At 35.7% G+C, this 23,921-nt stretch overlaps 2 protein-coding genes across 4 annotated transcripts; both read right to left on the reverse strand.

The window, feature by feature from the left end:
* Positions 1 to 1,397: 1,397 nt before the first annotated feature.
* Positions 1,398 to 11,634, reverse strand: LOC108208824 (protein transport protein SEC16B homolog). 3 transcript variants are annotated; one of them, XM_064086477.1, is made up of 14 exons: positions 11,470 to 11,632; positions 9,470 to 11,360; positions 9,026 to 9,346; positions 6,352 to 6,480; positions 6,152 to 6,274; positions 5,875 to 6,021; positions 5,554 to 5,679; positions 5,329 to 5,463; positions 4,353 to 4,480; positions 4,163 to 4,271; positions 3,772 to 4,086; positions 3,500 to 3,643; positions 3,048 to 3,346; positions 1,398 to 2,246 (listed from the first exon to the last, which is right to left on the reverse strand). In XM_064086477.1, exons 2-14 carry the CDS (start codon positions 11,249 to 11,251, stop codon positions 1,739 to 1,741), a joined length of 4,266 nt encoding a protein of 1,421 aa, XP_063942547.1. In that variant the 5' UTR covers positions 11,252 to 11,360; positions 11,470 to 11,632; the 3' UTR covers positions 1,398 to 1,738. The 3 variants fall into 3 exon arrangements, with proteins under 3 accessions (XP_063942547.1, XP_017234870.1, XP_063942546.1); XM_017379381.2 differs by having other exon boundaries at positions 9,470 to 11,372; XM_064086476.1 differs by having other exon boundaries at positions 9,470 to 11,634.
* Positions 11,635 to 20,043: 8,409 nt separating this feature from the next.
* Positions 20,044 to 22,596, reverse strand: LOC108208155 (WAT1-related protein At5g47470). The gene is made up of 7 exons (XM_017378651.2): positions 22,262 to 22,596; positions 22,113 to 22,178; positions 21,616 to 21,732; positions 21,234 to 21,477; positions 20,960 to 21,127; positions 20,451 to 20,605; positions 20,044 to 20,371 (listed from the first exon to the last, which is right to left on the reverse strand). The coding sequence occupies exons 1-7, from the start codon at positions 22,450 to 22,452 to the stop codon at positions 20,254 to 20,256; spliced, it is 1,059 nt and encodes a 352-aa protein (XP_017234140.1). The 5' UTR covers positions 22,453 to 22,596; the 3' UTR covers positions 20,044 to 20,253.
* Between the last annotated feature and the right edge of the window lie 1,325 nt (positions 22,597 to 23,921).

Here is a 23,921-nt window from a genome sequence, read left to right on the forward strand (position 1 = left end):
AAAAACACAACTCCAAAGAGGATCAAGGTTCGAAGACAAAAACTTCACTTAAAATTGTAGAGAATAATTGTTGATGACTGATGTAACTATTAATTCCACTTAAAACGAGGAAACAACTTAAACACAACAACCCAATCTATTGACAAACTGCCCTCACATGGTCTCCACCTATAACTCCAACAGCCACTGAGCCATTTTTATAAACTCCATTGCAATTAAACTTCTTCTTACTCAGAAGGGGAGGGATAGAGGGATCCACTATAATAAAGAATCGACACTCAAGTTTCTAGACTCTAAACATGATGTTTATAACAAAGATACAAGTTTTGTCTAAACTTTCACACTAGTCTTGATCATCGAAACTGGACAAACTAGTCTTGATCATCGAAACTGGACAAACTAGAACATGTTCTTAAACGAATTTATTTTTAGATACTCACACAGACCATTCCATAAAAGCAATTTTGAAAGAGAATACAACACATTCTTCTTGGACTCAAACAGAGATATCATATCATAGAAGATAACCACTATAATAGAATTTGAAGGTAGGGAAGATCGTAAAAGACTTAAGGGAGATGAAAACCAAACAGGATGTGTCCAATCAGGCAATCACACTCAAAGAGCATGTACTCCACATTTGCATCCTTATTTTTACAAATTGAACATAAACGAGGAGAAATTTTCTTCTAAAAAGATTTTCTTTTGTCGAACAAATTCTCCACAAGAAATATTTCAGTTTTGGCGGAGCAAAGATGGATCATAAAAACTTCCAAAAAGATTTGTTTGGATTCGAAAAAGAAAAAGCATGCTGAGTAAAAGATTCTTTAAGGTTTAGAGTAACATAATGACCAGATTTGACAGTATAGTTTCCATTACAGGAATCTGACTTCATAAGAAACCATGATATGCATATATTTGCTTCTGAAAAATCTTGCACCAAATTAATGTGTGATCCATACATACTAAATACTTGTATGAGCATCATGATTCACGATCAGACTAATGATTCAAAGAACTAACTTATATCCCATCTTTGCAAGGGCATGAAAATGAAAACAAATTCTTCTTTGGCTATGGCCTTGAGAATTTGCTTTAGCTGATACACATCAATCTCTCTGAGTACTAACGCAAACTTCTTCCAATCAAGAATGTCATTCAACGGGGAGATGATAGTAATCAGACAGTATAACAGAAAAGATAGAAGATGAGACACATTAATTAGAACCATGTTAAAAAATGATTATATGTAGTGAATAATAATTCTCCACCTAGATTAAGCAGAAGCAATTTTTAATCTCCCTATTTGTTCATTCCAAGCAGAAATCTAATATAAAACGCAGCAAATGAAGAAAACTCTAGGCAGCTACATTATTCCTCAAGTATTTATGCTGTACTCATTCAAGAGATCATCCTCACTTTAATAGATGACAAAATTGTGTACTGTACAGTGTACAGCAGTGGGCTAACACTCCTTTGCTTTAGTGTATAACCATCAGGCTCTGAGTGCCGATGATGCAAGTATTTCGGCAAATAACAAAACCTAAACACTAAACATACAAGACGGAACTAAGTAAGCCGTGTGAAGTATGTATTGCACAAGGGTAAACAAAAACAAAAATATCTTTTCTTGTCTGCTCGTCTTCATAGTTTCAGGTCTTTATTACTATCTGGGATGTCAAGCTGGTATCTTCAGATTAATTGCATAGAGCAATACGAGCTATATACATCATCCTGTTTATAGTTCAACTTCATGAAGATCATCCCCATAGCTGCCACCATTTGCTGACGAGTGTACTAAGGCAGGACTAGGAGGCATGTACAGTGAGGGAGGCACTCCTAACACCTCTCCTAGAGGTTTTATTTCAGTGGCACTGGGAGGACTATAAGAATCGGCAATGCTGCCACTCCATGATGCTGTTCGTCGGGAATAAGCAGGAAGGAATTCATTGTCAATGCCAGGAGTTGTTGTCCTTCTCTTTGAGAGGTCATCCATACTTGCATTCTTTTGCATGTTCATAGATGATGACGGGGCAAAGGACTGAACTGGGTCGCTGAAGGATGCTAAATTACCAGAAGTGGTTTGTTCACTTCCATCCACAGCAGAATCCAGTGTCTGTCCGGATACTTGTGCGGGAACAAAAAATTTTGGGCTAGCATTGCTTTTGGCCTTAACTGAAGGCACAGATGGTGACTGGAACATGTTTGTTTGATTTACACCGCCTTTGTTAAATGTGTCAACATACCTGAAAAACTCCAAAACCATGAATGTCAGAAGGTAAATGGAAACTGAAAGAAATAAAAATTTCTGCTTCTTCAAGTTACTCTTTAGAAAAACTTTAATGTGATACTTTTAAGGGGGCAAAAAGTAAACATTTAACTACCTCAAACTAATTTTTTATTAAACATGAATGCAAATGTCTTACCAGAAGTTCCAAGTACAATGCAAAAGTCTAACACAAGTTCTAGATACAATGCCATTGTCTACCAGAAGTTCTAAATACAGTGCAGACTGAATTACTCCTTAACTAACAATTGACGTATCAGCAATTCACAACAATTTACCATATTTGCCAGGACTATAAGTGATTCCTTAGGCTCATCAAAAACACCATGTTAGGCTGTTCTAACTGTGGTTAAGTTACATAGGAATCACTTAATGATACCAATACCTGACACTAATCTCATGGGAAAAAACCTATGATCTGATCACTATGTTAGCCTCCTAGCCAGAGAAAACTCTGCAAGTACTTGTATCCAGGACTTATTTAAGTCTCCTTAAAGATATTGCTAACTATTTGATATTGTTAATGATACTAACTCATCAATCACGACAGCAAATCCATTAAGGTCAAAAGACTCAAAATGCAGGTGACAATACTAGACTAAAACCATCCAGTCTCACAAAGTTAAGAACTATAATCAGGTCAAAGCCTACTTGAAACATATATCTTCTCTCACCGACTGTCTTCTGCTGCTCAACAGTAGCATACTCAATAGAAAAATTTAAAGCATATAACAGACATTTCAATTGAACTTTGAGTTACCTTGATCTAACTCCCATCCGTCCGCGAGCTGAGAACTGGTTTGAGGTGGGTGGAATTGGTGGAATTCCAGAACTATGTACCAAAGAAGTAGGGCCCCCTTGGTCTGGGCTTCCATTACTGCGGGGTCCTTCATTTTTCAAGGCACTATTCAGGTTGTAATCTGATGTTCCATTTGGGAAGGCTGCAGTGGTAGGTGGAGGTGGTAGTGCAGCTTCCTCTGCTGGAGGGTCAACGCCTTCCTCTACCCATCGCTTAAGTTTCTCATCATAATAGAACTTATTTGTTTCGCCCAGTTTAGCCTGTACATAAATAATGAAAAAAACAAAGGAACAAGACGACATGAAATCCCAAAAAAAAATGCACACCGGAGTAAAAAAAAATCTAAATTTACTAATCCATATAAAGATGATCACAAAAACATATTTCGAGCCATCAGAACAATATAAATATACCTGTTTTTCTTGCCGGGGTTTCAGTATTTTTTGTATAAACTGGGAGCCAAATCCAAAGCGCCCAAATCGAGATGTTTCCCCAGAAACTGATGCTTTGCCTTGTGTATTGGTAGAAGATTCTTCTTTTGATGAATCAGTCTGGTCCTATATAAAGGTGAGACTAATATTGGATCCATATCATAGATAAAAGAAACACACGGATATAGCTATTGCCTATCGGATGATTACCAATCTTTTTTTCTCTTTGATTTTTACAGGTATAGATAACCAACCTGTCTAGGAGTCCTACTGAAGTCTGGTTCTGAAGCGCTTCTGCTGTGAATTGTCCTTCTATTCCCATCGGCAGTCAATTCATTAATATGCTCCATTGAATCTGAAGGAATTAAAGATGACATTGCCATTGTTGATTGACTTGTCAACACCCTAGGACCCGATGATTGATTATAATGTCCGTTTCCGTAATTGCTACCAGATGTCGATGATGCAGGAGGTGGTAGGGTTCCAACAACACGAGAAGCCGTGCTATCAAATAAATTAAGCAATTTACCTACTAACTTTGCAGGAGCCAAGTTTGTCGAGAAACCACCCTGCACAAAGAAAACCGCTTACTAAGATATGTAAAAGTAAACTACTGATAAAAGAATTGAGAAGACAAAGAGTTGCCTGTTGGTGAGTCTTTATCCTCTCCTCAAGAGATGATGCCAACTGTCTCCACGTTTCCACTTCAGGTGCTCGACCAGTTTTCAGAGATTTCAGTACTGCTTGACAGTACCTGAATTGATATATCTATGAGCTAGAAACCAAAGGAGAATTTAAAGAATCAAAAAAAAAAATTAAAATTCTAAGAATGTACTTCATTGATTCTGATACTCTTCCCACTTCGGCCATCATGTGTGCATATACAAGCTTATATGGTTGAAATGGGAGCAGTGTGAATTGGGAGTTCCCAAGCAACCTTGAGTATTCATATATCTCTGTCCTCTGTACATGGAAACAAAGTTAGTATTTTGTCCCTGAAACAGTTATAATCATATATGAACGAGTAAGCAACTCTTCCCTCGAAGAGAAAGAAACTAGAATTTATTCAAACATATATCAAACGAACTGAAATGTTTGCATATCATTGCAATGGGATCTGAAATTTGCAAGTTAGATTCCCATAGCAATTTTTCAGTGTAGTCAGTTCATACAATGTTCATTGTGGATATTCTCACACTTTGCTATATAAACCCTCAATATATGTTTCTAACATATCCTTCAATTTTTATTGCAAAGGGAACCTACCATGATCCTTTAAGTTTAGTAGGACCAGGGTTCAAGAAAGCAGATAAGGTGAATCAGATCTAAAATGCTTCGAATATCCAGTAATCGCTTCATTGGCCTGTTAAGCTGTTAAGAAACCTATTAAGCAGATTAAGCAGTCAAAAAAAACTTAACCAGCAGTCCAGCACTGACTGCTATTTTCTACATCTGAATAATAATAGCGATAAAAAATTGTAAATCGGAAAGACCTACATTTGTTAAGAAACTGTGTGTTCAGATTGTTGTTAATTACAATTTAACTTTGCTCTTACATAGATGGTATTATATTTGAAAATTTCCAAGTATGTAGTGATGATCAGATCAAAAATCTGCTTAAGCACTCAAAGGCTCTCCGCTGCTTAGCGCTTTTTAGAGCACTGAGTATGACCAAGTCAAATTCAAAGGCAAGTCGGACATCCTGAAGACAGATGATATCAACTTACAGACGGGAAGAACCTATACAGAGGAAACGGTTGTATACTAGTAAGAGAAAGGAGGATATATTGAGTCAGGGAACTGAATGGAACCTGAATAGCTTCTGGACTAGCATATGTTCGTGGGAATTTGAAATGGTCTGCACCAACAAGACAAAGTCGTGCACTGTCTGAATATGGCTCAAAGTTTGCTTCTGCAACTAAGTAACATATATGGGCAGCGACTATCTAAGCCATAATATTAACGGAAACCAATGTCAAGACTACAAAAAATTCGAAATATGAAATATCTTAGAAAGATTATAGTGCTAAACATACTTCGCTTCTTTCTTTCCACAAGCAATCTCCAAGATGAATAAGGACGAGTTCGTCGTCTTTTGTTCTATTTGCAGTTATCACTGCCAAATTCTCTTCCCAGTCATCAAGCATTCCATTAGCACCAAGCTATGGATAATAACAAATAAAAGTGCTGATTAAATAGGAAAACTTTGTTTTAGTCAAAGTTGCAACTATTACGTCTAAGCTTATTCTTATGTTCATCACTTATATGATTGATGAGATCTCATACAAAAGTTATCTCACAAGCTACAAGTGATTGTCAAAGTAGGATTTCCACAGCAGAAAGAATTTAAGAAGTACCTTAGTATTGGAAATATTACCATTGGCGCTACTGTCTGCAGAAAATACCTCTGCTGGTTGACCAGCAATGAGCAGGCACAATGTTCGTAAAGGTGATCCTGGTACTAGCTGGTGGAGAGCCATTTGCTTCACTGTATCAACATAGAACTGCAAACAGATACCATTACCAACACTAGTAATAAACAAACAATATGAGAGTCAAGCATGTGATATGTTTTCTCATAAAGCATGCGTTGCAGCTTGCATCAACAATAAGTGTTACATATATACTAATAACCTGATCGCCAAGTTGTGCAGCAAGTACGAGTGCAGGTCCCCACATATGACCTTCTTGGGCAGAAATCAAAGCCTCTTTTTTTCTTCCAGAAACAAGAAGAGTTTGAACCTCTGAGGCTGTTGCCTGAAAAAGTGCCGGTGGCAATTAGGAGAATAAGGATTTAATTTTAATAGATAAAGAACGTTATTAATGATGAATACCTGCATCTTTGCTTCAGAAGGCAACTTCTGCAAGCAGTGGGCAAGAGCACCATACTTACTGCTGTCTGAACCATGCCCCTTGGCCGATGCAAAAAGTCTGGCAACTGCTGATTCTGGAGTATCGGTTTCCTATTAAAACACAGGACAAACATACTTTAATCAGATAACAGACATGGGACAATAATATATCACATAATTAAAATAACATTTTAATATGATATTAGATCATTCTACTGCATGTCAGACAAATGATAAAGTCATATGTTTTGCCTATTCTGACGCAGACGATACAGAGTTAGGCAGATAGACACTAAAGTCTACAAATATACTACTACAGATGATTAAAAGTAACTTCATTTATGGTCAAGAATGTATGTGAAATACCTAATACTCCTAAATTTTATTTAATCCTCCTATATATTATTACCAGCTTATATCCCTTGCGATGCACAGGTGACTATTAGTATAATTTTATTCTAGAGATGTATTTGTCGTAGAATCGTATTAATTGGCTTATAGATGTCTTTGGATATTGGACTAATATGTTTTTTTAAGACCTGTTCAATATAAGGTTTAGTAGTTAGGTCCGTCAAAACATATTTCAAACATATAGGCCCATCAGATGTATTTAGATAACAATATTTAAAAGTTTTATAAATAAAATCGGTCAGTTAAAATAAGTTTTAAGATAAAAACTCAGTAAATCAGCCCAAATATGATCGACCAACGGACCAGAACTTTTAATATCTCGGATTTAATAGTATAGTAGAATATATGTATCTGTTAAATAAAATTAAAACTAACAAGGCCCAATACATATATTTAAAATTAAAATTTTTAAATGTGCTCTGATTAGAATAAGTAGTCCTTTAAATATGTCTTAAATTGAGGATGCTCATAAGTTAGTCCAAATAATAAAAAGACCTAATACAAAATATATTTTAATTAGAATAGATTAGGGCTGTTAAAATATGTTTTACAGAGACCCGTAGGTTGGCCCAAATACCGACTGACAACCGACCAAAACTTTTAAATGTTTCAGGCTATGTTACTCCGACTCGACAGGTCCTGCAACCGTACTCGTGTCGACACGACACGTGACACACGCGGGACCAGATTCGTGTGTGCGCAATAGGATTCTTCATCATCGTCATTGGAAAACTTCTACAGGTCGCTGGAGAGAGTTTGCAAGTTGTCAATGAAAATTGTATATGTTTTAACATACTCGACAGTGTCCCTATCTCTGAATTTTTTGTAAATGCCGAATCCAACACTCCGATATGTGTCGTGTCCGACTCTCCATACCCGAGTTTGATAACACAGGCATCACGTGTAATAGTATAGTATAGATATAGGCATTAGTTGATTAGCACCTATCTAGTCACCGGAAAAACTCTTGCTTAACTTGGAGAACATGAGCGATAAATGAGATTACATCGAACAATAGAGTGGGTATGCCAACTCAGGTTAATTGATTGTTATAAAATTTCTCATGGTTTTGGAACCATTGTGCAAAATAGTTATGGTTACATAAATAGTGTAGGATAAAAACCATACACATATTTGGGGTAGATAAGAATTTGCATATCAACGAGCATATAAAAGTTAGGTAGCAATGTGTAATACAAATAAGATAAGTATACCTCCCCTTAAATCACATCCATAGCTAATCTCCTCACTTTCTGTACATAACTTCATTCATACATTTCACAGTAATGTCATTACAAAGCAACCACTAAAATAACTCAATTTCGGATATTAAAAAACTTTAGAGGACAAGTACTTTTCTCAAGTATCAACATAAGATCTCTCAATCATCTAAACAGATTAAAGATCACCACATTCAACAAATACAATCAGAGGCCCCTTTATGAACTTACGCACCAAGAGATCCCTACCCTTTGAGCAAGCATCCATTTTGTATTGCAACTTAATTGAACCCGATATAATTCATTTTAGTGTCTTTCTCTATATTGTTTACCATAAATTGTTTTTTCCTGTAAGAAATCCATCATTTTTTTGTATGGACCAAAAATAAGATACCACAATAAATAACTCCCTGTCCCGACCAATTCTTTACATTTCCCATTTTTGGATATCCCTTTTAATCGTTAACATTTCAAAACTTCTATAAATAGCAACCTATCTTAATATAAAAATTAATTAAACCCACTTCTTTCATCCACCCGGCCAAATCTATCAATTAAATATTGATCGGTCTCACAAGTTACCCATTTCTCTTTACTTTCCCACTTCATTATACCATTCACGTAACCTCTGTGCCAAACCCAAAAGTAAACAAATGGGTGCGAAGGAAGGAGTAAAACTTAATATCACTTTGAGAAACGGCGCAGGTCAACATGATACTATTATAGCTCCGCAACACAAAAGCAATTAATACTGTTACCAACTTATAAGTCAGGCAGGACACTTGATATTTAAAACACAAATCAATTGTAAACAAGAATGGGCGATAACATATAACCAGCATAGCAACACATGACCAGGCAACAAGATATAAAGCTCATATATGTGCACGAAGCTTAAAGCATTTTAGGACTATTCTAAACCATGTTACTTTCAAATACAGCCAGAAAAGGTTCAACAATATAATAAAGACACTATGATTTTTATTTTAGCTGTGAACAATATATGTAGAAGACAGGTTACTAACCTTTAACGCCTTATCGGTGCCAAAAGGAGAACGGAGCTTTCCGTAGTGCTGAAGAGATATTTTGAGCAATGAGAGAAGCAGCCTCAAAACTTCTGCTTTCCTATAATCAATATCAGGAGATTCACAATTTGCAATTCTTTCATCAGTCCATCTATACAACTCTTTAGCACTAACATTCCCACCAGTGAGCGGACCGGGAATTGATTGTCTGCAAAGGTTATTAAAGTAATCAAAGACGCCTGATCTGGAGTTTATAGCATCAGGCCTTCCACTTACAACTTCCATCAAGTTGAGAACAGATATTGATCCTCCTACAGTGACCTTCGGACATGAGAGACAAGTAGTTTAGTATTAGTTAAGCGTGACTAGTATAATTAAGATATAAGTACCAAGCAACAATATAAGTTAAAGTTAAATGCTAACTGTCTAAAGCCAAGGAAAAACCTGTCCTGCGGAGGATAAATTTCCAGGTGGACTGTTGCCATCTTTCATAACAATAATTTTTCCTCCAAAGCCAAAAGAAACTAAAGCATGCGGGGGACGTCCATCTGATGATCTCACTGCAGTTGAAGCATTAGAAAACTGGTTTCCACTCTGATACTGTTGCTGAAAATAATTTGATGCAGTCTGATTGTCGTAGTAGTTACTTGAGGTATGCATATGTTCATTTTCCTTGATTTGTGGCTGATTGTAATGCGGAGTGAAGTTTCCCCCAGAAATGAAGCTTTGGTGCTCAGAAATAGTTGAAAAGTCATTAAGACCCTGACTTGCTTTCTCATTGTACGGAACTGATCCTTCATAATCATAAGAATTTTGCTGACTAACCTGGTTGGTTAATGAATGCTTGTGGTCATACTGATTTGCTGATTTTTGGTTCCCTTGGAAACCTGAATTTGCAGAACTAGGTTGCCACGTGTTTGAATCCTGCTGGTTGTAATTAGTGAAAGACCCAGACCAGTTATAATCTTGACTTTGATGACTAAATCCTCCAGCCACATGATTACCAACTTGCCCATATAAGCCCGGTGTTTTCTGATCATCTATCTGGGATGTACAGTTAGAAGAAAAGCCATTTTGATTCAGATGATTTGCAGACTGAACAGCTGACTGAGTGGATGGTACGTATGTGTGCAAAGAACGCCATTCTTGAGCAATAGTGTCATAATACCAACCAGGATATTGAGGATCAAAATACATATGGGAAGGATACCCATTATTACTTGTCGGAACCTGATTCCAATTTGACACACTCTCAGTGCTGTCAATTGTTTGAGATATCTGATTCCACTTAGATGCCATTTCAGTAGCCTCTCCCATACGAGAAGTTTGATTCCAACTAGTAACACTCTCAGTTGTACCGCTTTGCGCTACTGTCCCCACGCCAGACTGAGAAGTTTGTTGCAAGTAAGAAACATCTGTTGTTTCATTAGAAACAGCAGTGTCAAATCTCCCTTCTGCACTTGAGGTTGCATCATAACCATTAACTTGATACCATTGCCCTGTAATATGGTCATACTTCCACCCAGGATACAACTTTTCCCAGTACTCGGTACTATTCACATCCTGCCCATCCGCACTATATACAGCTTCAGCAGCATTAACCTGACCGTCTTGATACTGACTGCAACTCTGACTACCATCCATATATGCAGAACAATGTTCATCGCTACCATATACAACTTTCGACTCACATGCCAAACTCTCTTCCATTTTCTCCCGTTCTCCAAATTCACCAAAAATATCTAAATCATTAACACCATTCTGCACCACAACAGCATTAAACGCACTCCACTGCACCTCCTTGATACCCGAATTCCCCAATTTATCACCCTCACTTGCTGCCAAATCCACCCCCACCACTGTCCGTTTATCACCCTTATCCAATATACCGACATCCTCACTAATTTCCCCTGCCAAATTCGCCTCTACCACACTCCCTTTTTCGTCATTATCCAACTTAATAAGATCATCACTAAATTTTCCCGTCAATTCTACAAACTCCATTGCTGTCAAACCTTTATGTGCACTACTCTCCTCTACTCCTTTACTTAAGTTACGAAACACATTCACCTCATCTACCTCATTCCCACCCCCTACTTTCGCACCTAACCCCAAACCTGATTTCTTCAACGATACGGCATTAAAATCATCATCATCATCAACCAACTTATTGAAAAAATCCTCATCAGTCTGATCCTCCATTCCAAATGGAGGACTCGCTGCCATGGTAACAAACCCTAACTACTCAAATTCAAATCTTCCACGCCAAAATCAACCCAAATATCCTCAAAAACCATCAAAAACTCGAGATCCAAATGAATAATCAATCAATTAACTACGAAATGCACTAATCACACAAAAACACAAACAATCACACAAACAGACAACATCTAGGGTTTCACACAATTTAATTGAGTAAAAACATAATAAAACAAAAATGCTACCTCAATACAGCAATGCACGTGTTGATTCATATGTAAACGAGCAAAAATGAAGATCACAGCGAAAATTTCGGGGGAATTGGGAATCTATAGATACAGATTTTGTGTGTATATGTACTTGTTTGAAACAGAGGCCTGAAGGAATGTGCACAAGCTTTGAGTTTTGATAATTTTGTGTTCATGGTTTTATTAATTATTAATTATTAATTATTAATTACGATAAAGTGTTCATTAGGGGTTTGTTTTGGAAAATAACAGTTGCGTGATTTGGGGGTGTATTGTATTGAGGTTTCATGAGATTTTTTTGGATTCTTGAAATCCGAGGATATTCGATTGGAATTTGAAAAAATGCTTTAAAATCTACAGGTATTCGATTGGGATTTGAAGATATGCTTTAAAATCCACAGGTATTCGATTGGGATTTGAAAAAATGCTTTAAAATCTGCAGGTATTCGATTGGGATTCTTAAAAATAATCAAAATCTCGAGGTATCCAAATATTCATGGATTTTATTGCATCGCTGATTTTGAAGCATTCGGAGAAGATTTTATATGTATAATTTGCATCATCAAATCAGGCATTAGAGCATCTCCAACCATCTAAAACCCTTGGCTAAAAGGTGAGTTGGCATACTTAAAATAAAAAAATTTAGCCAAAAACTCCAAAAACTCAACTCCAACCATGCTCAGCTGTTGTCTATAAATTTAGCCAATCTCCTATGGATGGCTAAATTTGTCGAACCTCTACAGGTCTGTATGAAAATCTGTAGGAAGATTGTACATCATTTATTACCATATTGAACTGATATATTCTATTTTAACAATTTAAAATATTAATAACATACTATTTTTAAATTATAGCCAACCAATATAGCCAGTACCATTGAAACAAAATGTCTTACAGGTTCAGCAAATTTTACATAATATCTTACAGGTCCAATTTAGCTAACGGTTATAGCCAACGCCGTTGGAGATGCTCTTAGGAGGTGAGATTTCGTTGCATTGACAAATTAGAGGGATTTCTAATCAAAAGAAAAATATAATCAAAGTACAGAATCACTATATATATATCATGTGCTTCTCATCACTTTCACTACGGGCTTTTCAACGGCTTTTACTATCTCTCCACCGGCTTTCTTCTTTACAGGTACATGTAAATACCCTACTATCATATCATATGATCGTGTCTTTTTGTATGCTTTTTGTATATATTTGTTATAAATAACCCTCATATACATGTTTGTCTATTTGTTTGGTATTGTTGATAATGCACTAGTGTTATGGATGATGTACAAGATGATGTACAAATTGTTAAAAAACGAAAAGGTTATGGTCAATGGACTCAGGAAGAGAGCAACGCGCTACTATAAATTATGGTTGATGCCGCCAATCGAGGATGGCGTGACAATAGCGGTGTCTTTACCAAACAAATTGTGGAAGATAGAATTCTTCCCGCGCTTAACGCAAAACTTGGCTGTAATAAAACTTATAACCATTATTATAGTCGATTAAAATGGTTTAAAAGCCGATGGATTGCTTATTCAACTCTTTTGAAGTTTAATTCTGGTTTTGGTTTTGGTTATGCATGGTTGTTGGACTTATTTTTAGTCGTTGATTGTAGGTGTCTGCAGGCTGGTGATCTGACTCTGCAAGTTTGAGGCCAATTTTGTTGGCACATAGTTGCTTGCTTGGTCTATTGTCAACCTGTTGCGGCCATCAGGGAGTGAAAAGATGGGTCTGGAGTTTTGGGTGCATTTCCTGGTCTGATGTTGATGTTAGTGCATATTTTGTTGAAAGTAGTCTGGTCATATTTTGTGAAGTTTGCCTTGTTTTTATTGCTTTATTTGCTTGGCTTTGTTTCATTTCTCTGTTAGAAAATCTTATAGAATTCCATAAAATCCACACAATATAATCCAATAGAATCCACATAAAATGAAAAAGAATCCATAAGAAATCCATATGAAATGAAAAAGAATCCATGGATTTTAAAAATCCCATAGAATCCATGTGCTTTTAAGAATCCAAAAAAATCTCATGAAATCCCAATCCAATACACCCCCTAAAAACAATATATTAAAATCTCAATCGAATACATAGATTATTTGTCAACGCTAGTGATTGTATATCTGTAATCAGAGATGACGAAAATCAAATAAAATTGAAATGAAAAACATTAGACATCTTAAAAATAAACTCAAATTCTTTTTTGTATTTAATATTGTTTGATTGATTTCATTCAAAATTAATAAAAATGAGATGTTCTGTGTGCATATTGACAATCCAATAAAATTAATCGATTTGTTTTTATGTGAGGGAAAAAAAATGAGATTTTGAAAATAGGTACAATTATAATTAGAAAAACTCTCTGACATACGGGAGTTACAAATCGAATCTCTTTAGAAAGAGGAATTTTTGTTCTAATTTTTTTTGCAAATCTTAGTTGTTATTATTTAATTGGTTCGACTCATATTAATAACATTAAAATTTATATATATATATAAATCGTTTAATTAAAATCAATCATATTCTAAATGGAAAAAAATTGAGACGAAATTTGGTACACTTAGCATTACTCCCACAATTAAGACAATTAAGATGAGTGTGATATAGCTATTTTGAAAAGTGAATATATATATGATTTTCATTTCAGTTTCACTTAAAAAATTGAATTAGATCGATACATGGTTTTCTTAATTAATGAATGTTTCTAATTACTTTGTTTCTAAATTTATTTATTTTATTTGATTTTTTGTAATTAAATTGATCAAGGTTTATTTCTTAGTCTAAAACGCTACATGAAATTGAAGAATATGAAACTGATTTTTTTAATTCTTGTTGCTCTAGAAAAGAGATTACATCCATATTTATAACAAACGTACTTGACTCCTAACAATACTCTGCTACTTCTAATAAATCTCCTAAAATAAGATAGACTCAATACCTCCTACAAACTCTCTATAACTCCAACAATCATCCAACTACTACAATCTAAAATTAATCCTCAAAATAAATAACTAAACAAATAATAATAATAAATAAATTTAAGATTATTCCACCAATCACCCCCATAATCTTAAATTTACTTAACAGAATTTATGAAGCACTTCTCTTCATTTTGTGATGCACTTCTCACCACCATCAATTTTGTTGATGCACTTCTCATCAACACCAAATTCACTGGAGCACTTCTCTCCCGGTGCACATAATCACCCATCACTCTAAAGCAAAGGTTCTGCCTCCATCAGTTGTGCCATGATTTCTTCATCACCATGAAATCTACAATTCTTTGCCAAGTGTCCATATCTCTTGCATTTGAAGCATTGTGGCTTTCCTTTGTTCCAGCAGTCCTTTTCTTCGTGACCAATCTTATGACAGTGGTTGCATTGAACTTTGTTACTTGTGGCTTTTGAAAAGGAACTTTTCGCTAATAGGAGTCCTTCAGTTTTTCCTCCATTTTCTTCCTCCCTCATTAATCTCCTTTGATCTATGGCACTAAGAGCATTGACTAATTCCACTAGAGTTATTTTGGATAGGTCTTTGGAATCTTCAAGTGAAGATATTTTAGACTCATATTTTTCAGGAACACTCACCAGAATTTTATCAACAACCCTCTCGTTGGCAAATGATTCACCAAACAACCTTATTTGATTAACAATGCTCATAAGCTTACTCACATATTCCTTAATAGTTTCGTTCCCCTTCATCCGCTGCATCTCGAATTCTCGTTTGAGATTCAAAACTTGCATCAACTTTGTTTTAGCATTTCCTTCAAACTCTTCCTTTAACGTGCTCCATGCCTCTTTTGGTGACTCACAAGTCATGATACTTGTAAAGATTCCATCCGACACCGCCGAATGAATACATGAGAGTGCCTTTGCTTCTCTTGCTGCTTCCTCGTCACGTTTTTTGATTTGAGCTGCGGTTGGATTTTGTGGAAGAATGGTTAATTCAACATCACTTTCAATTGTTTCCCACAGACTCATAGCTTTCAAATAGGACTAGCTAATAACCCGTGCAATGCACGGGCGGTTAACATATTTGTTATTTTATTATATATATTTTAAAGTTACCTAATTTTATTGTAAAAATAAAATTATGATAGAATAACATGGTTTAATAAATTTTTTACTTAACAGTTGGATAAATTCTTCATAGTTAAGTCCGTCAAATGGCTAATTGAAAATTAGGTCGAACATATATATTTTAATGAGAGACTTTTGGCACACATCTTTACGTATAAAAATGTCGCCCATGTCCGTATTAATTGTAAAAGATTAATTTTTTAGTTGGAAGATTTATAAAAAGATAATATATTTTAGTTAGAATAGTAATTACCATGTTTCTCAATGTTATAAAAAGATAATATATTTCAATTAAAAGGATTATCTAGTTATATAGATAGGCCCGTATTTTGACCCAAGTACTGACCTACCAAGCTTTTAATGTTTCAGTTTTAAAAGGATTATTATTAATTGGTTATATAGATAGGCCCGTACTTTGACCCTAAGTCCGTCAAATGGCTAATTGAAAATTAGGTCGAACATATATATTTTAATGAGAGACTTTTGGCACACATCTTTACGTATAAATATGTCGCCCATGTCCGTATTAATTGTAAAAGATTAATTTTTTAGTTGGAAGATTTATAAAAAGATAATATATTTTAGTTAGAAAAGTAATTACCATGTTTCTCAATGTTATAAAAAGATAATATATTTCAATTAAAAGGATTATCTGGTTATATAGATAGGCCCGTATTTTGACCCAAGTACTGACCTACCAAACTTTTAATGTTTCAGTTTTAAAAGGACTATTATTAATTGGTTATATAGATAGGCCTGTACTTTGACCCAAATTAAAAGGAATAATTATTTATATAAATAGGCCCAATAATTGGTTATATAGATAAGCCCGTATTTTGGCCCAAGTACCGACCGACCGACCAAACTTTTAATGTTTCGGCTTTAATAGTGGTTATATAGATAGGCCCGTACTTTGACCCAAATTAAAAAGAATAATTATTTATATAAATAGGCCCAGAATAATTGGTTATATAGATAAGCCCGTATTTTGGCCCAAGTACCGACCGACCGACCAAACTTTTAATGTTTCGGCTTTAATAGTATAGTATAGATTTCATTTTGATAGCCCATGAATTATAGTGATCTCCTTTGAATGTAGGTATCGAAAGGGAAAAATTATTTGACGCCATTGAAAAAAAATACAAAGATTGCTTATCTATATATGTATTTTCATAACTTCACAAGCACTTTAAACCTAGCTCTGATGCCAAGTGAAGAATATAAAACTGATTTTTTTAATTCTTGTTGCTCTAGAAAAGAGATTACATCCATATTTATAACAAACGTACTTCACTCCTAACAATACTCTGCTACTTCTAATAAATCTCCTAAAATAAGATAGACTCAATACCTCCTACAAACTCTCTATAACTCCAACAATCATCCAACTACTACAATCTAAAATTAATCCTCAAAATAAATAACTAAACAAATAATAATAATAAATAAATTTAAGATTATTCCAACAGAAATAGCGTTTAGGACTTAGAAAAACTTTAGATGATCTGGACTTAAATACAAGGTTCCATGATCTTGGCATTAAGAACCAAAGAGGGATGAAATGGTGCGCAATGTAACGTTTTAGATCTTAAAATGATATAAATGATGCACGATGAATGATGAACCGATGCTGACATATGATATCGATTTTATGAACACTAATATCAAGTCCAAGAATCGATTTCTGCAAAGAGCTGATTTTCTGAAAAATAAGGAGGATGATATTACACTACTTTGATCTGCTTTATATGTATTAAGAACTGCTGCTGTTATTTTGCTAAACAAAATTGCATGGAACATACAAAAGGCGTAAGATACATGGTTTAATGATGAAGATGGAGTGCGCAAATCTGTTGGTTTACCTTATAAGCCTGCTGGTGGATTCCGAAAAGCTGGAGAGCTACTGGTATGTGGTATATGTGTCGAAACTTATGTTTTTGATGTTAGGTTTGAGAGGTTTGCAGTTGCAGAGTTTTGTGGTCATGGTTTTTGTAATGCATGATTGGAGACTTATGTTAGGACAGCTATCTATGATGGTCGTGGATGCTTGTTTTACGTTGTTCGGAACCAAATTGTAATGCTGTTACTGGAGAAGATATGGTTGAGTTTTTGATGTCTGGTGCATGTAAGAAGAAGTATAGAGAGTTTTTGTTTAGGTCTTATGTTGAAACTAAGAAACTTCAGGTACTAGAGGAAAAACTTTGTCAGAGGAGAGAGCGACTGAAATTTATTACTGAAGCTTGGGAACAAATTGCTGAGTGTAGGCTAGTGTTGAAATGGACGATTGCTGAGAAAGCTTCTCCGAGGAAAGAGCTGTTTGAGTACTTACAGGGTGAGGCTGAAATGGCTTTAGAAAGGCTTCATGATAGCGCTGAAAATACACTTAAACAGTAATTTGAACTTGATGGCGTTACACATAAATTTGATACAGAGTTTGGTACCAAGCTCGCGGATCTGACTCGTGTAACTAGGAATCATTTTGAAACTTTGTACAAATCAGAAACTTTGTAGAAGTCAGGGGCTCTGTGACTAATCAGAAACAAGAACAAGTAGGCTGAACAAAGGCTAGAGCAGGCCTATGGGGCATTTAGGTATCTGCCTGTTAGATTATTAGTGTATGTCGTATATTTATTAATTAAAACTGCAACATACAGAACGCTATCCTGAATTTAGCAATATGTGTGTTCCGTGAGACATGCCTGCGTCTTTTGTTAAAGTTTTACATAATCAGATTTCTCTTATTAGTTGATGGATTAGCCTGAATTATGTACAGGATGGCAATCAGGTTCTCTTCAGGATCAATAGAAGTGCTTAACTAAAGAAACTTATGCCGGAGCCTTGTGTTCATTCTCAGACGATAAATTTATGTGTTTGACTTGGAGGTAAAAAAATTTGAATTCTTTTTATATTGCTATAAGTAACAATTAAGTTCAGAATAATGATTCTGGCTATGGAACTAAGCTTTCAGGTGAAAGTAGACAAAAGGTAACTATATCGACGTAATACCCTATTGATTTGTCTGATAAGTAACTTATAAGTTACTGATCACTTATATAGCCAGCAAAGAGGACCCTGAGTATTAAGGAAATTGGTGAAGCAATCAATTTATGGCTGAAAATTTGGGTCCTCGTTCTGAAAGGCACACTGCTTTTAGCAGCACACCAGACAGAGCTGTATCCTGCTCTTTTATTCTAACACACTTAGTGGCGGAACCTGGAATTGGCATGACTCGAGACTAAAATCTTAAATAACAATTTTGAGCTGATTATTCAAGATTAGTCGGGGCTCAAATGGATAAATTATAATGAAAATAATATAATTCATTGATTTTTCTGGCTTAGTCGGGACTTAAGCATGTGTTAGCCTCATTATTTCCGCCCCTAAACACACTAATGAATTCAAAGTAGTGCTAGTTGTTTATTCAGACTCATCCATTTGTGCCTTGCTACGGTTCAACTGAATGGGACTGGTTGAGGGGCGGTCTTATGTACTGTCAACTGGATTCAAAATAAGGTGTTCCATAACGTGTGAAATGCTCATGTCTATCACCACATTTTCTCCATGATCCTGCATTACCATAGACTTGAAGCAACAGAGGCAATGAAGCCTGCTTTGGGTGATTATTACCAATATGATGGGACCCGATTCTTAAGGCCGTGTACAGAGAAATGAAGGAATGCATATACGTCGAGAAAGATGAAGGCGAGACTAAGGGAGTCTGCTGGTACAGAAAGGAGTTTTAATGTAACGAGCTAAATATTAGTGCTTTGAGGAGAGTTTAACTCTGCACTTGTCTTAAAGCAAGAGAGTTTACAACCAAGAGAGGCAGAAGCCTTGAGTCTTAAAGCAGCATTAGAATGGGTGAGAAATTGGAGGACTCAGAGATGTGTATTTGAGCTGGATGCGAAGCTGGTAGTTGATGCAGTACATGAGAATAGAGGAAACTCTAACTTTCATACCATTATAGAGGAGTGTCAGGAAATTCTTAAACACTTTGAGGAAGTGTTAGCAGTGTTTGAACATCGATCTGCGAATGATGTAGCCCATTTGTTGGCACAGGCTGCTTATTCTGTGTCTGTTCCTACGGAGTGGTTAACTGTTGCTCCGGATTTTATTATTTGTAACCTTATATCGAATGAAGTTTAATATATGCAAGTGCGACATTTTCAAAAAAAAAAAAAAAAACTCTGCACTTGTCACTGCATTCTCTTCCCTTAATTCCTTGTCAATTTGGGTGTTTGTATGTTAATGTTTTATAACAAGGTTTTAAAGAAATTCTGGTCCCTAATAAATCAGGGAATCAGCAGCCCAATCACGAATGAAGGTTCTGATCCGAGATAAAGAAGCAAGGACGATACAGTTAGAGCTTATGGCATCTTGCCCTCTTTTGTGCTGATATGTAGAAATTACTTTGTCTCAATGCCTTCTCTATGCTGGGAGTATTGCATTTCTTTTCTGCACTATTTTTTTTACTAGGTTGATGACAGGATGAGTTTCGAGACATTTAAGATTTGTGACAAATGCCTACGGCACATCAAGACAGTTTCAGACATCATAAAACCTCAGTATAAAAGTATGCATAGTATGTATATCCAGCTAGTGTTTCCTACTGTACAAAGGTTGTGTGCTGCCTAATCATCTTCCATATTTTCCTTGTCTAACTAATTACAAATTTGTACAGATTAAACAACTACAAATTTAAGATGCTAAGACAGCAGAGGCTCAGTTGCTGTCGTAGGGCTGCATAAAGTAACGACATTTTCCTCCCCTTTAGCCCATAGCACAAAGTAGAGGCCGGTGATCATGAGGGACATTCCTATAATGCTGCAAAGATAGAACAGATGAAGCCATGATTTCTGATACAGTAGGCTATGCATCATAGGAACAAGTTTTTTTGAAGTACCTTCCAATTCCAAATGTAACGGGATCTCCAACGATAACTGAGTGTATGACTGAGATTATTGCACTAATTGGACTAAACATAGATACCATCACTGGCCCTCTTTTGTTCATCGCCCAAGCATTGAAGCTTACAGATGCTCCGCTAATCAGGCCTGCCTGTTGAGCAGAAAGTTATTTCTGATTTCATCACTCACTTGTATCAAGTATTACAAAGCTAAAACCTGGGATATGATACATGCTTTAAAATGCATGCCTCAATTTATTGTGTCCGAGGAGAGTCACTACAGATGCATAATAATCGATGCTCAGTGGTGCTAAAGCCTTTACAATTGGATATTGAATATCATAACAGAAACTCCAATTAAGACTACTTGGAAAATTAGACAGTAGAGACTGACAACATTAAAATGGCCATGTATGTAATTTATTTCAGATCCGTAAAACCACAAAATAATATGCAAACAATATTAAATGAAATGGGGAACAAAACTAGGACTGGAGTAGGTATACCAGAAGAGAATAACCGATCAAGTCTGTGGATCTAAGATTCAGCAAGGGCCATTCTTCAAGGATCTGATCGGCTTTAAGCAATTCTCCAGCTACAGTTAGTAAAACCCCTATTAAAGATGTAACTGCACAGAAGGATAATGGTGCTGGAAAGTCACTCAACGTTGTGGCCTACAGAACATGTTGAGAAGGAAAATTTCTTTTAAAATGTATATAAATAATTGAATAACAACTTATCAAGTATTAGAAACCTTGAATATGTATTGTAGGCAGGTACCTGTAACACCACCATGCTTGATAGAACAAGTACTGCAGCCATGAGATAAATGCAGCCGGCTACTTTTTCTTTATCAAATATATTGGTAGTGGATGGAGAAGGCGAAGAGATATCGGTGTCTTCTTCCAAGTATGGACTTGCTGCACTCTGCGAGATGCTCATAGTAACCGCACCAATCACACACATTAATGTTCCTAATATTTTCACTCTGCTGTACATGCAACTTAAGTCTACTTTCTCTAATCTGCACAAAACACAGTAAAGGTAAACTTAACATTCTGCAACAACAGTAATCTCCATTGTGAAGAAGAGATTTTTTCTTTACTGAACTGTATTTATAATGTTTCGGTGAGAAATAATACTGGAAGCAAAAGTTCTCTACCTAAAAATCCAAGCGATCACAAAAATGAGGCCGGGAGCAAGATTTGGCATAGCTGTTGCCATCGTTGGGGAAGTTAGCGTTATACCTTTTAGTAGCAAAGACTGGAACACGGCCACCCTAGGAGGAAAAAACAGAGGGCACTGATTACATATGTTTAATTATGCAGTGATTCTAATCATTCTTATCAAGTCTAAACATAATGCTACAGTATACAAGAGAAATTTATGCAAATGCATCTGCAATATTGGCAAGGAAATGAAGAATTAAACAGACAAATAAAAAACCATACTATTGTGATATTTGACTCTGCAATCCCTACTATAAGAGAGCACAGAATGATAGAAACAGTACTTGCCCCTTGCCTTTCAGACCCGGAAACACAAAAATTAAGACCGTGTCTCAACCCAATCAGACACATACTTTACCAGCAAAATAGTACTAATACATAATAAAAACTACAAGGAATTACTCTAATAAACATATAATTCAATACTTACCCGCCAAACGAAATAATAACCAACTGGAGCAATAATTTTAACTGGAATCTCCTAGGCCATTTGTCCCTGCAAAGCACAAAAATATATTATCAACAACTCCCTCTGTGAATTGCAAAGACAATTATGATTCATCCATGTTTGTGATGTACCTTTCAATGAAAAAAGCAAGAGGAGAAAGAACGACGAATGTGGCGAAGCTAGAGATGATGATAAGAGAGGCAGGATTAAAGCCTGAAGACATAAGAGAACTCAACACAAGATTGTATCCTGCAAATACAAATTGCACAGCAATCAATCCTCCTATTATTGCAATATCTTCAGCAAGTTTCTTGTTTCCCATCTCGACCTTTATTTTCAAGAGAGGTTCTATGTCTTTTGAAACAAAAGACCCTCTCTTTGATTTCTTCCCTCTGTGTTTCCGTGATCCCTCAAGGCCTCTTCTTTACTGTATATATAAACCGTGCACAAGACTCTCGCATCAGCTATGACGGCTTCTCGATAATAAAGTCATGCATGCATGATGCATGTGTGTGACATTTCCTTCCCAATCCAAACCCTTTGTTTATTTGGAACCCAGTGAGTTATAAGTTTTGTAACTGAATTTGCAGTTTTTTTATTATTAGTATCTGCATATATCACATTCTCCATGGTTGTCTGCTGGGCCTGGACATGAAACGCCTTCTTCTCCTGAAAATCAGGGACACTAGACACAGTCACGTATTTTTTGCATATACCGAATGATACTTTTCGACGTCTTTTAGGTGTTGAGTCTATCTCTAAGAAAATAAGAGAGGGACGTTTACGTTGGTATGGACACGTTCGGCGTAAATGTAACTTAGCACCGGTTCGGAGAGTAGAACACATATCGGTTCGGGGTAAGAGAAAGAGGGGTCGGCCTCGTCGAACATGGGCTGATCAATTAAGTTTGGACATGGGAGCCTTAAATCTCACGGGTGATATGACATTAGATAAGAATGATTGGAGACGGCGTATTAGAGTGGTTGAGACTAGGTCTCGTGGCTCACACAGATTATGAGGGTTATGGTGTTATGTTTTAAGGGAAGTGTTCAGCTCAGTCATTCCCAGATGCATTCGTGCCAATCAAAACCGTTTGGGAATCCAACTTATGACAACAATGTTGTTTTGTTAAGAGAAATTTTTTTAACCATTCTAGACTAAAATCTTATCTTCATCCTGATCATGTCCCACAAATATAACTTTTTAAGAGTATTTCTACCAGATTACATATATAATGTCATATATTACAATTTTAAGGAATATGTTACCAAAATTCACTCTCGCAGATTTTTAATCATTCTCTACATTCCCTGTATACAGGTAGGATTGTCAAAAAATTCTGAAAAATCTCATATACATCCGAAATATTTACATTCATATCCGAGATAAAACGAATATTATTTGTATAATGCGAATATCATTCGTTTTGAATCCGAAGATTCAGGATAAGAATACAAATATAGGCATATTCATATTCAATAATATCCAAATCTAAAATTAAATATATATGGGGGCCGTTTGGGCAAACTTAAAAAAAGTGATTTTTTGCTTAAAGTGCAGAGTGGATGAGAAGTGAGAAGTAAATAAGTGAATAAAGTGTTTGGAAAAGAAACAGAAGCTCTGAGAGAAGGTAGCATTCTCAGCTTCTTAAAAGTGCTTTTGCTTATTTACACAAACAGGTCAAGAAAAGCAAAAGTCAAAAGCAGCTTCTACTTCTCGGAAACAAACACCCCCATGTTATTTAGATTTTATGTATATTTATTCTATAAATTTTATAGTGTGTGTATTTAT

The sequence above is a fragment of the Daucus carota genome, chromosome 2 (assembly GCF_001625215.2).
Source record: "Daucus carota subsp. sativus chromosome 2, DH1 v3.0, whole genome shotgun sequence".
NCBI classification, from domain to species: domain Eukaryota; kingdom Viridiplantae; phylum Streptophyta; class Magnoliopsida; order Apiales; family Apiaceae; genus Daucus; species Daucus carota.